The sequence below is a fragment of the Medicago sativa genome, chromosome 1 (assembly GCF_051527215.1).
Source record: "Medicago sativa cultivar Bolivia chromosome 1, Bolivia_mono, whole genome shotgun sequence".
Lineage (NCBI taxonomy): Eukaryota > Viridiplantae > Streptophyta > Magnoliopsida > Fabales > Fabaceae > Medicago > Medicago sativa.
In genome coordinates, this window is record NC_140749.1 from 53,204,027 (window position 1) to 53,218,019 (window position 13,993).

Here is a 13,993-nt window from a genome sequence, read left to right on the forward strand (position 1 = left end):
TCCTTGTGTTTTGTGTTTTTTTTAATGAGTAAACAATGTATGGCCATATTTGATTATAATATTCTTTCTTTCCGATTTGTTGTTTCGACATTTATTACACGAGTCTGGTATGGAGAATTGTTTTTATGTGAATTGTATTGTGTTCCTTTGAACCAATAAGCTTTTTCTTCTTAAACGCACTTTTCATCCTCAAACTTTTAAAGAGTAGCGACTTTGGCCCCTATTAAAAAAGTGGCCAAAAACACCCTCCATGTTTAGTCATTTTGCTTAATTTTGACCCAGTCAACACCTGCGTGGCAGACTTGACTGAGTGGCATGGCATATATGTAATTATTGATTTAAAACTAAAAATAAATATGTCACATGTTAAATTGTTGAATTAAAAAAAATGAAAAAAGGAAATGTAACTTGGAGAAGGCAAGTGAGTTTAGGATGAAAAGAACAACAACATCATCAATTTCGTCCTTCATCTTCTTTACCCAGCAACTCAATCAAATCCAAAAATCTCCAACAGCCTCACCCTCCTCCACTTCCATCCAACATGAACAATATCAATAACAATAATTTCTCAACATCCTCCACATTCATCGACCCTTCAGACCCAAGCCCAAAACATCAACACAAACAAGATTCACAATTTCAAAACAACAACGCTGTCCTTTCCAAGAAAAGCATGAACAGACAGCAACTTCAAATCCAAACCCAGATATTGATACCCAAATCTAGAATTTCATAGCCTCACACACACAAACTCATATCTCGTTTCAAATTTCACTTAATCCTTCTTTTTCTTGTGCTTCTCAAAATTTTATCCCACAAAAAAACACAACATCAACCTCCAAAATTAAATTAGATCAGAGACGGAGAAGACAAATCAACCTGAGACATTAAGGACGAAATATATCGGAGATTGAGAGGAAAAAATCATAATCCAATACAAAATGAGATTGAGAAAACTCGGATTTGAATAGATTGAGAAAAATGAGGCATTAGAAAGGAAAATCTAAGATGTAGTGATTTAATGTGTGATATTTGAGTCAAATTTAAGTTGATAATAGTAATTCCTATGTTTTTAATATGGTGTTTGTTGATGTTGCTTTTGTGTGAGTGATGTTATGTTCATGTTGTTGTTATGGTTTCTAGGTTTATTGATATGGTGATATGTTTCATGGTGTTGCCTGAAGCACCAATGTGGGTGGCTAGAAAGAATAGCTGGAAAAAGGGAAGAGAAAGGGGGCAACAGTGTTATCAAAGATAGAAGAGGAAGAAAGAAAAGGGAGTAAATGAAGATAGTGGAGACTCACACCCTTTTTTCTTTCTTTTTTTGATTTTTTTAATTCAAAATATACACACGTGACAATTTTAATATTTTTTAATTAAAAATTACACATGTGGCATGCCACATAGCGTGACTAGATCAAAATTGAGAAGAAAAGACTGATATTGCAAAAGGGGCTAAACATGGAGGGTGTCTTGGGCCATTTTTTTAATAGGGGCCAAAAGTCCACATTATTTTGCTTGAAGATCTTAATATTTCAAAATATATGTATTCATGATGTCTGTTTTTGAAAAAAGGCTTGAAGACTCGAACAAACTTCTTGACGTATATGTTTTGGGAGCTTCAACATTACTAATTTACCTCTTTCAACTCAGCTTCTTTTAAATCAGGGAAAAGATTGAAATAGTTTTTCATCATAGATAATTTTATCTTTTCTAAGGCTTTTTGAGGTTAAGAAAGTTGTGGACTACTCTTCTCTAAAATCGGAGAACAATATTTAACATAATTGATTTTGTTAGCTGAGTCGTAATAATGTTTTAAAGTTTAACCATGTGCTAATTTCTTGGTTTTATTCATAAGTATTGTCTCTTGCCTCCACCCCCGTTTTTTGTTTGAATCACTTCCCATTTTATAAGCTTGATTACTTGTACTTCTTGACATAAGAAAAGGCATATTGCCCAATTTCCAAAAGGGTAGGCAGGAAGATGTGCATGAGTATATGTTGAACTTACTTGAGAGAATGCATACATGTTGCCTGCCTTCTGGAGTACCAAGTGAACCTGATGCTTTCTAACAAAGTTTGGTTTATAGGATCTTGTTCTACACAAAATATAATCCAGTCTTCATGTCGGTACAACAACAAAAAAGAAAAACAGAAATAAAAAAACGTGGATATAGAAAAATAGAAAATAATAAACGATACTAAAGAGTTCCATGAAGATGTAAATGAGTTTAGCCATGTTACGTTTACATACTTGTATTGACTGCATTTATTTAAAACAAGAGTTCTAGCAAGATGTCTTGACATGTTGGTGCGACATCATAGCGTACCTTGTTTCGCTTTCTTGGAGTTTGTTTTTAAGCGTGAGATTCCTGAATATTCTTTGAAGATTTGTTTCACACGAAGAGTTGACCAAGAAACGTGTAGTTTCTAAAAGCAGAGAAAGACAATTTTTAATCAGCGTGTTTCTTAAGTATGTTGTTGCAACATTTAAGGAAACATTTTATCTGCTTCAGAATATTATGGTGAATTATCGTGATTCAGCTAGATGTCTGACCCGATTTGTGCATCAAGCCCATTATGCAATCAGGCTATATAAAGGAAGACTCAAAACCTAATTCACCACTGAAGTCGTCATTTACATTATAATCACATATTCATTGCAACAAGTACACATTCATATAATCACATATTCGCCAAATTTCACTAAGTTCACCAAATGCACACAATTCATGTATACAAATCAATTGCAAGTATTAAATTAAACAATAAGATAAGCACATGTTCTCAAGCAAATGGTTATATCTTCCAAGTACTAAAAATTATAGAAGAATACTTCCCATTGTATTCAATATACTTTTAACTACGAAAAGATATATTGAACGAACATTTCGTCTACTTTCTATATTTTACCACTTTCCATTTGAAGAACAGACTCAAACAGACATAGAAGAATCAGAAGAAGGTTGATACTTCTGTAAGTGACGGTTAGGAATTTTTTTAAAAAATCCGTTGCAATTTCATCAACATTTCTGATATAATGTTGGTTAAGTGGTATCTACACGCATATAGATCAAATTTATCAATGTTTTTAAAAGCCAAATGAAAGATTAAATTTAAAATATTACTAAAATAAGGATCTACATCAATATAAATTTAAAATTTCAAGCAATTTTTTTAGGAAAATTGCTTTTCTGACTTCTATTAGTTTCTAATAACACATGGAAAATACAAAATTAACCCCAGCGGTAGTTAACTATCGTTGGCCTATCCGACAGCAGTTAACTACAGCTGAGGCTAGCGGTAGTTAACTACCGTTGCGTTTATTCTGGGAATGCAACAACTTACATTCAACCTTGTTATTATCATTCAACATTTTTTTTATCATTCAATATTTTTTCAACATATTTTTTATCATTCAACATTTTTTTCAACATTTTTTTTATCATTCAATTTTTTTTATTTATCATTAATTCAATATTCTTTCATTCAACCTTTTTTATCATTCAATATTTGTAAAAAAAATAAAGTCACAAGTACATATAATCAATTCAAAAAATACACAATTGTATTTAGTTTTAATTTCATCTACGTTACATTACATTCTTCCTAAATATGTGGTATCATTACATTACATTCGGGTAGACAACTCTCAAGCAACATAAAAAAATGTTATAAAACAACTCTTAAGCATTCACCCAGAAGTTCAATTGTTCCTCTCAAAAATTAGGTAGTGATTTGCAATCCCTTTTGAAAAGTCAAAAGATTAAGAGAACACAACATGTATTATGCAGAATCAACTATATATGTTATCACATCAAATTCCCTCATATTTTGACGAGTCATCACATAAAGAATGAGGTGCATTCCGTGACGCTCATCTTATATGAAGGAATTCGATATCATAACTTACACAGTTGATTCTGCATAATACATGTTGTGTTCTCTTAACCTTTTGACTTTTCAAAGGGGTTTGCAAATCACTACCTAATTTTTGAAAGGAACAATATAACTTCTAGGTGAATGCCTGAGAGTAGTTGTTTAACAGATCTGACCTTATCCAATTTTAGAGGTAAGACCACTGTTGTAGTTGGAAAGTGCATTCTCTACCTAATCACGATCTTCTGGCAGAATCAAATTGTCGAGAATATCTTTAGTTGATCTCTGCAACGTGACAAACATATCGATCAACGGAACCATGTTGTGCTGCCATGCTGCTGGTCCTGCTCATGCTACTGTTGTCGCCTCCTCGGCCTCAGGCCTCGCCTCCTGGTCAAAATCGGCGCGATCTGCTCCCTAACACGACGCATGACCTCAAACCATTGCTGAGGGATCATCACCTCCTGACCCATCTGCTCATCAGCATAGGCAACATCACCACTAACCATGTCATAAGTATCAACCCTCCCTTCACCATCTGTCCTCCCTTTACCCCTTCCCCTCTTTGGGATGTGCCGTCTTTGCCTTGCCTGCTTGGCACTTTGCGTCATAGCGCGTCTACCACAAATAAGTTTTTCTGGATCAATTGGCTGGCCCTGATTCGGATAAGACATATCTACACAAAAATTTAAAAAATTAACATCATTCAACTTATATGTAAACTATAAACTAAACATCGTTCACAACATACATTCATCGCTGAAAATTAAAACCACATTCAACCTAAACATAACCTACACTAACTAAATAATCCAACACTTTATCAAACACTTTGTGGATTTCCATTATTTTCATAACTTAAACTAACTAAATAATCAATAATCAATATACACTTTATCAAACTACAATTAACATCATTTCCATAACCTAAACTAACTAAATAATCAATATAATTCTCATTGAGGCATTTTATCAAACACTTTGTGTGCAAAATATCAAACATATTCAAATTGTGTTCATTTGACACCATTCAAAGCCACATTATACTTAAACATCATTTAAACATCAATTACAACAACTAAATTCATTTATCAATTCATAAACTACACATGCAATCATCAAATTGTCAATTCCTACATCAACCCTAACCACATGCAAACTACTCAATTTTTTTTTATTAAAAAAAACCTACACAAACTAACATAATTATTAAAAATGAGTCAAACTACTTACTTGTGATTAAATGGAGATGATTCACTTGATTTTACTCCAACATCGATTTGAAGGAATTGGAGAAGTTTTGGACAATTTGTTTGAAATGAAAACTGAAATTTAAAACTGAGTTTCTGTTTCTGCATATGTTCAGGATGCATCGGCAGTTAACTGCCGATGAAATCAGCGGTAGTTTACTGCCGAGAAAATCGGCGGTGGTTAACTGCCAAAATTTTCCTCGATAATTAACTGCCGCCGGTTCTTTTCCTTGATAATTAATTGCCATCGGTGCATTTACGTCTTTTACTGTTATTTTTCAGCCTTTTTAAATGTGTCGATTGCAATTTTCTAAAATTAGGCAAATTAGAATAGCCCACTCTCTTTGTACCAAAAAAAAAAGAATAGCCCCCTCTCTAACCAAGGTCCACAAAAAAAAAAAAAAAGATTTTGATTTCCAATAATTGAGAAATATAAATATAAATATCTAAATCCAATCTTCAAAAGGGTCGAAGAAAGGGGGAAGAAAAAGAAGAGTGAAAACCAAAATCAAAACGAAAACCAAAACCCAAATACTCAAAACCAGATTACATACAGCGTATTCGTATCTCACACACAAACAAATAAAAAAAAAAAAACGATTACTCCCTCTTCTTTTTTCTTCTTCTTCGTTTCAACTCAAGTGTTAACCAAAACCCTAATAATCTCATTTATCTCTTTCTAGAATCTTCGATCGATTCATTTTTAGATCCATCAACTCTGGCGGGTTATCGGGTGAAGTTAATGTCGGATCCGCCACAAGGGTTACAGTGCCGCCACCGTGAATCACCGTCGCCGTCGCGAAATAGTAATTACTGAAGCATGCTTACCGTGGTGCGTGTGCACCTTCCTTCTGATATTCCCATTGTTGGCTGTGAACTCACGCCGTATGTTCTTCTTCGTCGTTTTGATTCAACTCTTTCCACCGATGATGTTCTTGAATCTTCTCCTTTAGATGGCCATTTCTTGCGTTACAAATGGTGACTTCTTTTTTTCCTTTGCTTCAATTTTCTGTTTTTTATTGTTATTATTGAAGTTCGTGTTTCTAGTGTTGCTATTAGGTTTTAAATTATTAGGTAGTTTTAATTGTTATGTTAACTGTATCACTGACACTTTTGATGGAAGGAGTGTCTGTTGTCTGACGCGAAGCGACACGACACCGATGCATGTGATTACATTCAATTTTGTTATTTTCTCAAATTACTATCGGTATCGTGTCTGGTGTCTGAGTCGGTGCTTCATAAGTGCTAGTATACTTGTTATTGGATTGATTTTGAACGTGATTGAAGTTAATTGTGAATTGGGCGAAGGATTTTAGAGTTAATAAAATGGGTCTGTGGTGTTTTATTGCTAGGAAGATTTTTTTTATTTCTGATTGTATTGTGTTATCGATTGTGATTTTAGGGATTAGGGCATAATAAAATGTTGATGAATAATTAGGGATTTGGACTCCTTATGCAATTGGTTAGAATTTGATCCATAAGGGATTTGGACTCCTTAAGTAAGTGGGTTAGGGTTTGATCCCTGCCTCTTGAAAGTAAGTGGTTAGGGTTTGATCCCTGCCTCTTGAAAGCAAGTATAGAGGAAATTTACTTGAGATGGGAGAATCCAACTTCTGCGCCCAATTCACAGACGGAGACTAGTTGCCACTAAACGGCCGTGGAAACTTTGTAACTACAACATGGAAACTGAAAAAAAGATAATGATGACTAATACATGTGTTTTGTATAATTTGTTTCCTTTTATATTTTTCTATTTTATTAATTATTTGATGATTGGTAATATGTTTTTAGGGATTGCGACATATAACTATAAATGTTGGCGATGTTTTGTTGGATCTGTATGTATTGAATGTTAGCGATGTTTTGTCGGATCTGTATGTAATGAATGTTAGTGATGTTTTGTCGTATCTGTTTGTTTGCTTGCTTGGAAATGGGATATTTTGTTCATTTAAGCAAAACCTGTGCAATTAAAATTCTGCTCAAGTTTTGTGTGTCAGCTCATGGTTATAGTGAGTTAGTAAATTGATCTCAAATGTTCTGCAACTTTGTAATTTCTATTGATCTTATTTAAAAGCTGGACTTTTCTATTTTGACACTAAATCCTTTGATCTTCATTTGTGGCAGGTATCGTGTACAAAGTGATAAAAATGTTGCTGTATGTAGCATACATCCATCTGAGCCGGCCACAATGCAGTGTGTAGGTTGTCTCAAGGCCAAAATACCTATTTCTAAAAGTTATCACTGCACCGCAAAGTGTTTTTCAGATGCATGGCAGCATCACCGTGCCTTACATGATCGTGCTGCAAATGCAGTTAATGAAAATGGAAATGAGGAGGACGAGGTATTTGGGCGATATAATAGTTCGAATTCCAACTTATCTGGCTCTGCATCAAGTGCTAGTTTGACGAATGGGTATGCAGCTCCTATGTATCCAGCTGGTATCAGAAATGGCAATGAAACTTGGTTCGAAGTTGGACGATCCAAGACTTATACCCCAACTGCTGATGACATTGGTCATGTCCTTAAGTTTGAATGTTCTGTAGTTGATGCAGTGACCAAATCACCTGTGGGACAAGCTAGCACTTTACAAACTAATAGGGTCATTCCTGCTCCTTCACCAATCCCGCGCCGAATTATACGTGTTGATGGGATGGGACATTTAGATCCAGATAGGCGTATGACATCTTCAGGAACTTTTACTGCTCTGTCATACAATGTCTTGTCTGAAACATGTGCCTCAAATGATCTCTATAGCTACTGCCCTCCGTGGGCACTTTCTTGGCCATATCGCAGGCAAAATTTGTTACGGGAAATTGTTGGTTATGCTGCAGACATTATTTGCCTTCAGGAGGTACATTAACATGTTCTTGGTGGTTGAAAAACTTGATTTAATATATTGTTTCTTCAAGTTTTTATGAGTTTGGTGTTGTATTAATATTTGAATTTATTTCACAATTCTTTACGTATTTTTAAAGTTCAAATCTTTTTTGTTTTGATGAATGCTTGATTATGGAATTGGTTGCGTCAAAATATCTGCCACGTGCAGCTTATTCTATTGAATTAAAACTTGGATTGCCACAGTAATAAATGGTTAGGATAGTCTTGTGAATTTCATAAATAACAACAAACCAGTTCTATAATTTCCATGCATGTGAATCTGTGTTGTATTTTTTTTTTTTTTATGGGTTGGATGGGGTGTGGGAGTTTAATTTAGAATTTTTATTTTCTTATAACTTATAAGTTCACAATACAATCCCTTGCAAACATATGAAAACATTAAGTAGAAGATAATGACTCATGTAGAAGATAACACTTCACCTTTTTTCTTCCAGGTTCAAAATGACCATTATGACGAATTTTTTGCTCCTGAGTTGGACAAACATGGTTATCACAGTCTTTTCAAGAGAAAAACAACAGAGGTTATTGCAATACTCCGGTCCCTTTCGGTCCTAAATCTTCATATATTTTGTTATTAATGTTAACCTGATTATTGTGGGTTTACAGGCATCCAGCGGCAACACAATTGATGGTTGTGCGACATTTTTTCGCAGAGACAAATTTTCCCATGTGAAGAAATATGAGGTTGGGAATTGATTTTTTTTGTTTACAGTTACTTGAGTTCCATTTCTGCAGACATTATAATCATGAGTGGCTTGCATGCAGGTTGAGTTCAATAAGGCTGCACAGTCTTTAACAGAGGCCATGATTCCAACCGCTCAGAAGAAAACTGCCTTGAATCGGCTGGTCAAGGTGGCTTATTTCCCCAAAGATTACATTTCAGTTCTGCTTTACTGGATAGTCCTCTGATTGTTGCTTACCAAAATTTCATTGTATTCTTAGGATAATGTTGCACTTATAGTGGTTCTAGAAACGAAAGTTAACAATCAACTAGTTGACAATCTTGGGAAAAGACAACTTCTTTGTGTGGTAAGCTCTTTTACGTTGCTTTAATTTACAGTCATTTTTGTTCATGTCTTAATTGTTCATGACGTGTGTTACATAGAGGGCATTTTATTTTCATTGCTTTTATTTGTTTTTCCCCAGTACCAGATTGTAATTGCAATATTTGTTGAGTATTTGTCCCATAAGGATAATCTAGTGCCACACTTCATTGATATTGACTATTTATTAATCATCCATTTGTCAGTAAGAGTCGTCATTGTCAAATATCTGATAAAGATGTATATGCTTAGAGATAGAGAGACCATCTTAGGTTGTAGTGGTGGTTTGGTGTCTTATTTTGCTGATGGTTGTTAGTCATGTATAAAATCTTTATATAGTACTGGTCTTAAGTTACTTTTCCTTCCCTTTTATTTGCTCTAAAATCTCATAAAAGGGACCATGTTAGATATCTGGTTTCAAACACATTTCAATATTTCTTTAAGTAAGATATGTCATTTATCCCATCTTTCTGCCCTCCTTTACAGATTTAGGTTATATTTTTTAGTAATTCTACTATTATATTGCTTTTGTGAACTTAGGCAAATACACATGTTCATGTTCAGCAAGATTTGAAAGATGTCAAACTCTGGCAGGTAAGCTATTTTTTTGGTTTGTTTTATGCTTTACGGTTAGTTTTGAAAGTAGCAGTTACTAATTTTCTCCCCTCTCTTTAGGTGCATACTCTATTGAAGGGGTTGGAAAAAATAGCTACAAGTGCCGACATTCCAATGTTGGTTTGTGGAGACTTTAATTCTGTTCCAGGAAGGTATGGTGAATTCTTTCTCAATTTTATTTTATTTAATTGTGCAAAGGGTTATTTATTTGTTTATATAAAAGGTTATTCTGAACTTTGTTGCAGTGCGCCTCATGCACTTCTTGCAATGGGGAAGGTAGACCCGTCACATCCTGATTTAACAGTTGACCCACTTAATATTTTACGCCCTCATAGCAAGTTGGTTCACCAATTGCCACTGGTAATATATTCATCAAAGTGCATCTCTTAAAGACATGGTTTATTTAAGATGCATTTTTACCCATTTTATTTCTATATACTCTTTCCAATCTTTTGCCTTATTTAATTTACTATTGGTCGTATGTGGCTTCAAATTTTAGGTCAGTGCATACTCGTCTTTTGCAAGAACAGCAGGTCTTGCATTCGAGCAGCATAAAAGGAGACTGGATGGCGGCACAAATGAACCTTTGTTCACAAGCGTTACTAGAGATTTTGTTGGCACTCTAGACTACATATTTTACACAGGTGAATGTCTTGCCATGTTGCATTTTTGTTATAAATTTCACTTGTTGGTCATATTTTTATGAAGTTATACGGGTTTTGGTTTCAGCGGATTCATTAGTTGTGGAGTCATTATTGGAGTTATTGGATGAAGAGAGTTTGAGGAAGGACACTGCACTTCCTTCACCTGGATGGTCCTCAGATCATATAGCACTCCTAGCCGAGTTCCGGTGCTGCAAAAATAAGTCTAGGCATTGATACTTAAGGTAGGTACAATTCTTACCCTTCCCTTCCATATTTGTATTTTTGCTTGATTTGTATTGATGTTGTTAAGGTTACTTGTTTAAGAATATTGTTCAATGTTTAGAAAAATTATTGGCTGAAGCCATTTTATTTCTTTTGTTAGACACATATTGATGGCTTAATGCTTAGATGCTGCTGGGATTTGTAGTTGGAAATTCTCTCATGTTGAAGTTATCAGTTGCATATTCCTTGAACATTTTGTTTTGTAGTTGCTTCTATAAACTCTAAAAGGCGTGGTAACTAAGTGTTTATTATCTGACAAAGGGTGAGCTTGATTAGGTTGTCACTTAGAGTGTGAGATTAGGATGTAATGGATGAAAATAATGACATGGTGGAATTGGAAGTACTTAAAGCCTGCCTTATATAATTTTGATATACGACTAGCTTTGTATAGGACATAAAAACTCAGTACCAGCTATCTCCACTGTGTAAGCTTTATAAAATTTTATATAACACGAAAACTTTATAAATTTTTTAAAATTGTCCCCCTTCTACCTGCTTTCTCGCTAGTGTTTTCGGAGTCTAACATAGATTTATGGCTATAATTTCAAGGACAAAACTTAGAAACAGTACCATAGGTACTGTTCATCCTGTTGTCCAATAAGGACTTAACAAGTGGATTAAATCATCCACATCAGACACATTTCATTAACCCATATTTCACCTTCGTTGAATTCCGTTAACCCCTGTTTCACCATCGTTGAATAATTATTATTAGAATTTAAAGGGAAATCTAGGTATATGTTGATTCCTCAATAACATTAGCCTCACATGATTGACGCGTAAAGAGAAAACAATTTTATTGTTCCCCTGTTTCAGTATAACCATGTCTTCACATTGCATTAAGAGAAATCAATGTTATTGTATGTCGTTGGCATTTGCAGGAGTTTATACTGGTGGCTGTTCTCTTTATTGAATTGAATTATACATATATTTCTGATACGAATTTGAATTTGAGGGGTAATAAGAGAAATTCTGACATAACGAGAGATCGATGTTGCTCAGCATATGCTTTGATTTTCGTTTGACAGTTTACTGGAATTAAAACGGCGTTAGTGTGATAGGGAAGGGTTAGGTCTGATGTGGATGATTTAATCCTCTTGTTAAGTCCTTATTGGACCACAGGATGAACAGTACATATGGTACTGTTTCTAAGTTTTGTCCTAATTTTAAAGCAGTACCTAAACAAAGTAAAACTGAAGTCCTGTAAATTTCTGACAATACTCGTGCCATTATAGTAAAATTACATGGTCCTTATTATATTTCAACCAATGCATCTGTTTTACTTGTGTAGAACAGTGGTGTATGTGATTTGTTGGAATACTGGACTTGCTGTTGTATTGGCCTGCCTTTAAAAAATTTCCCTTCCGTTTTTATGAATCTAATGAAATGAAGTAGGGCCTACTATTTGGTATATCCTGTCTTTTCTGACATTATTCACTCGTGTGCTGGTTAAAACTTAACTATGCGAATCTTAATATGATTATAAAAGAATGTTCAAGTTTATATTTCACCAACCTAACTCCAATCCCACATCAGTTTCTTGTTCTGTGCCAGGATAGTTTAATTTGTTATTGTTATTGATAATAGCTGTTCTATCTTTGTCAGATCCAGAGACACATAAAGAAAAAGGCTGAAAGAAGCATTTGGCCGGAAGTTATTGTAAGAATGGTGGATCGTGCATGTATTTTCCAGGTATCTCCATGCGGGATCCTTGCAGTGATCTGCTTTGTATCATGTTACCTTTACTCATAGAAAAATTATGGTGATCATGCCTTATTACTTTCTTCTTTGTCCCTTTTCCCTCCCAACCTTCGCTTCAAATCTTTTTCCCTTTGTTAAGGCAAAAATTTCTTCAAAGATGCCTTACTGGCTCTAATACATCATAGTGAACAAACCATGTTTTTCCAATTTAGTGGCGGCTGAGCCTATAGTTTTAATTCATAACAAAGTAGTAGAATTTGAGGGAAGTTGCTTAACATGGACATGAATTTTGAACTGTTGCTTCATTGGCAGCAACATAGGAATAGATGTTTACTGTTAACAATTGAAAACAAGTTAAACACATTTTTCCGGCTCCCCTTAAACACAATGGTAGCAAATGATCACTCTCTTTGTGCTGCAAGAAAAACTGGCATTTCCCTTGAGTATAATATGATAGAATGCATATATTATGTTCCGTTAATCGTCATCTATGTTGATTACGCTTTTTAATTTTCCTGTCGCCGTTTCTAGCTAGAATAATTTTTTTCCCTGCCAACGTTTTAGTTTTATTCAGGTTGTGTACTACTAAACATTGATATTTTGACAGTAGTACTTTTAAATACACTGGCTTTTACGATGTTTATATAGGTTAGGCAGAGTAATTTGATGTTATCTGACCTGCCGTAAATGTAATGTGTTTCTGGTTTCATGATTTTCGGTGTAAACGTAAGCCTTTAATCATGGCCGTCATTAGCTTACATTCAGTAGTAACATTTTTGCACAAGTTGCTTCCAAGTATTTTTAGTCAGAACTTTTTTATGCTAGTTTTTCTTTTTCTAAAAGATGCTCGTCATTGAGAATGTGAAGATTAATTTTTTTTTTTTTTGACAAAAGTAAAGAATGTGAAGAATATATAATTGTTTTCGCTGATAAAAGTTGTAGGAAGCACAATTTTTCTTTATTGAATTGGGCATTTGTTTTAGAAAAAAATTCAAAAATTTGACAATAAATAAATTGTTGTATTTGTGTGTGCGGAAGAAATAGTGAAACAAAAATTCTCAATCTAAACAAACAAAACCAGAAAATCTGGGTTGTGATCGAGTTTGATACAAGGTTTGGAAAACAATGATATGATATGATGAACCTTTATCTAAATCAGACAAAGTATGCAACTTAGTTTGTTTCTGAATGAACCGAACATAAATCTAATAAATTTGTCATTGGGTGCTACCCTTCGTTTTATCCTATATTTAATAACTTATTTTAGGTTTTAAGTTGGTTTCGTATGTTTCAAATGTTTTAATTTGGTCCTTTGCAATAGCAAGGTCTCAATTAGTTGGCCTTACCCGTTAAGTGTTGAATAAAACACGTGACATGTCTAACATCAAATACCTAATTTCATATTTGGTTTCAGTGTTGGTAAGTTGTTCTCTTCGGTGAAGTGTTGATTTAATGCCCTGTGAAATATGTGACATTAGCATAATAGCATTGCCATAAGAATCATTAACATGTTAAACCATCTTTTTGGAAAACACAATTCTTCCTTTGTCTTGCAATTTTTATATCCTTTTCCTAGATTTTCAAATTATTCTTCAATTTCTTTAATCTTCGAATCAATTTCCTTCATATTTCGATCCTTTTCATCATTAATCTTCTTCAAACCAATCACCTCAAAGTAGTTA

The 13,993-nt window shown here is 34.1% G+C and overlaps 1 protein-coding gene across 4 annotated transcripts; it reads left to right on the plus strand.

Annotated features, from left to right (window-relative positions):
• Nucleotides 1–5,589: 5,589 nt before the first annotated feature.
• On the plus strand, nucleotides 5,590–12,738 carry LOC146955328 (carbon catabolite repressor protein 4 homolog 2-like). Of its 4 annotated transcripts, none has more exons than XM_085721097.1 (12): nucleotides 5,590–6,106; nucleotides 7,253–7,979; nucleotides 8,461–8,547; nucleotides 8,633–8,710; nucleotides 8,792–8,878; nucleotides 8,969–9,055; nucleotides 9,610–9,663; nucleotides 9,745–9,836; nucleotides 9,930–10,044; nucleotides 10,184–10,328; nucleotides 10,414–10,570; nucleotides 12,216–12,738. In XM_085721097.1, exons 1-11 carry the CDS (start codon nucleotides 5,949–5,951, stop codon nucleotides 10,560–10,562), a joined length of 1,779 nt encoding a protein of 592 aa, XP_085577223.1. In that variant the 5' UTR covers nucleotides 5,590–5,948; the 3' UTR covers nucleotides 10,563–10,570; nucleotides 12,216–12,738. The 4 variants fall into 4 exon arrangements, with proteins under 4 accessions (XP_085577223.1, XP_085577229.1, XP_085577216.1 ...); XM_085721103.1 differs by lacking the exon at nucleotides 12,216–12,738 and adding an exon at nucleotides 10,711–11,087; XM_085721090.1 differs by having other exon boundaries at nucleotides 9,745–10,044.
• Nucleotides 12,739–13,993: the final 1,255 nt, after the last annotated feature.

Coding starts and splice junctions, on each gene's coding strand:
- LOC146955328 (XM_085721090.1), top strand. CDS start 5,949: ATGCTTACCGTGGTGCGTGTGCACCTTCCTTCTGATATTCCCATTGTT. Junction 7,980..8,460: donor ACATTATTTGCCTTCAGGAG/GTACATTAACAT, acceptor TTTTTCTTCCAG/GTTCAAAATGACCATTATGA. Junction 9,056..9,609: donor AAAGACAACTTCTTTGTGTG/GTAAGCTCTTTT, acceptor TTGTGAACTTAG/GCAAATACACATGTTCATGT.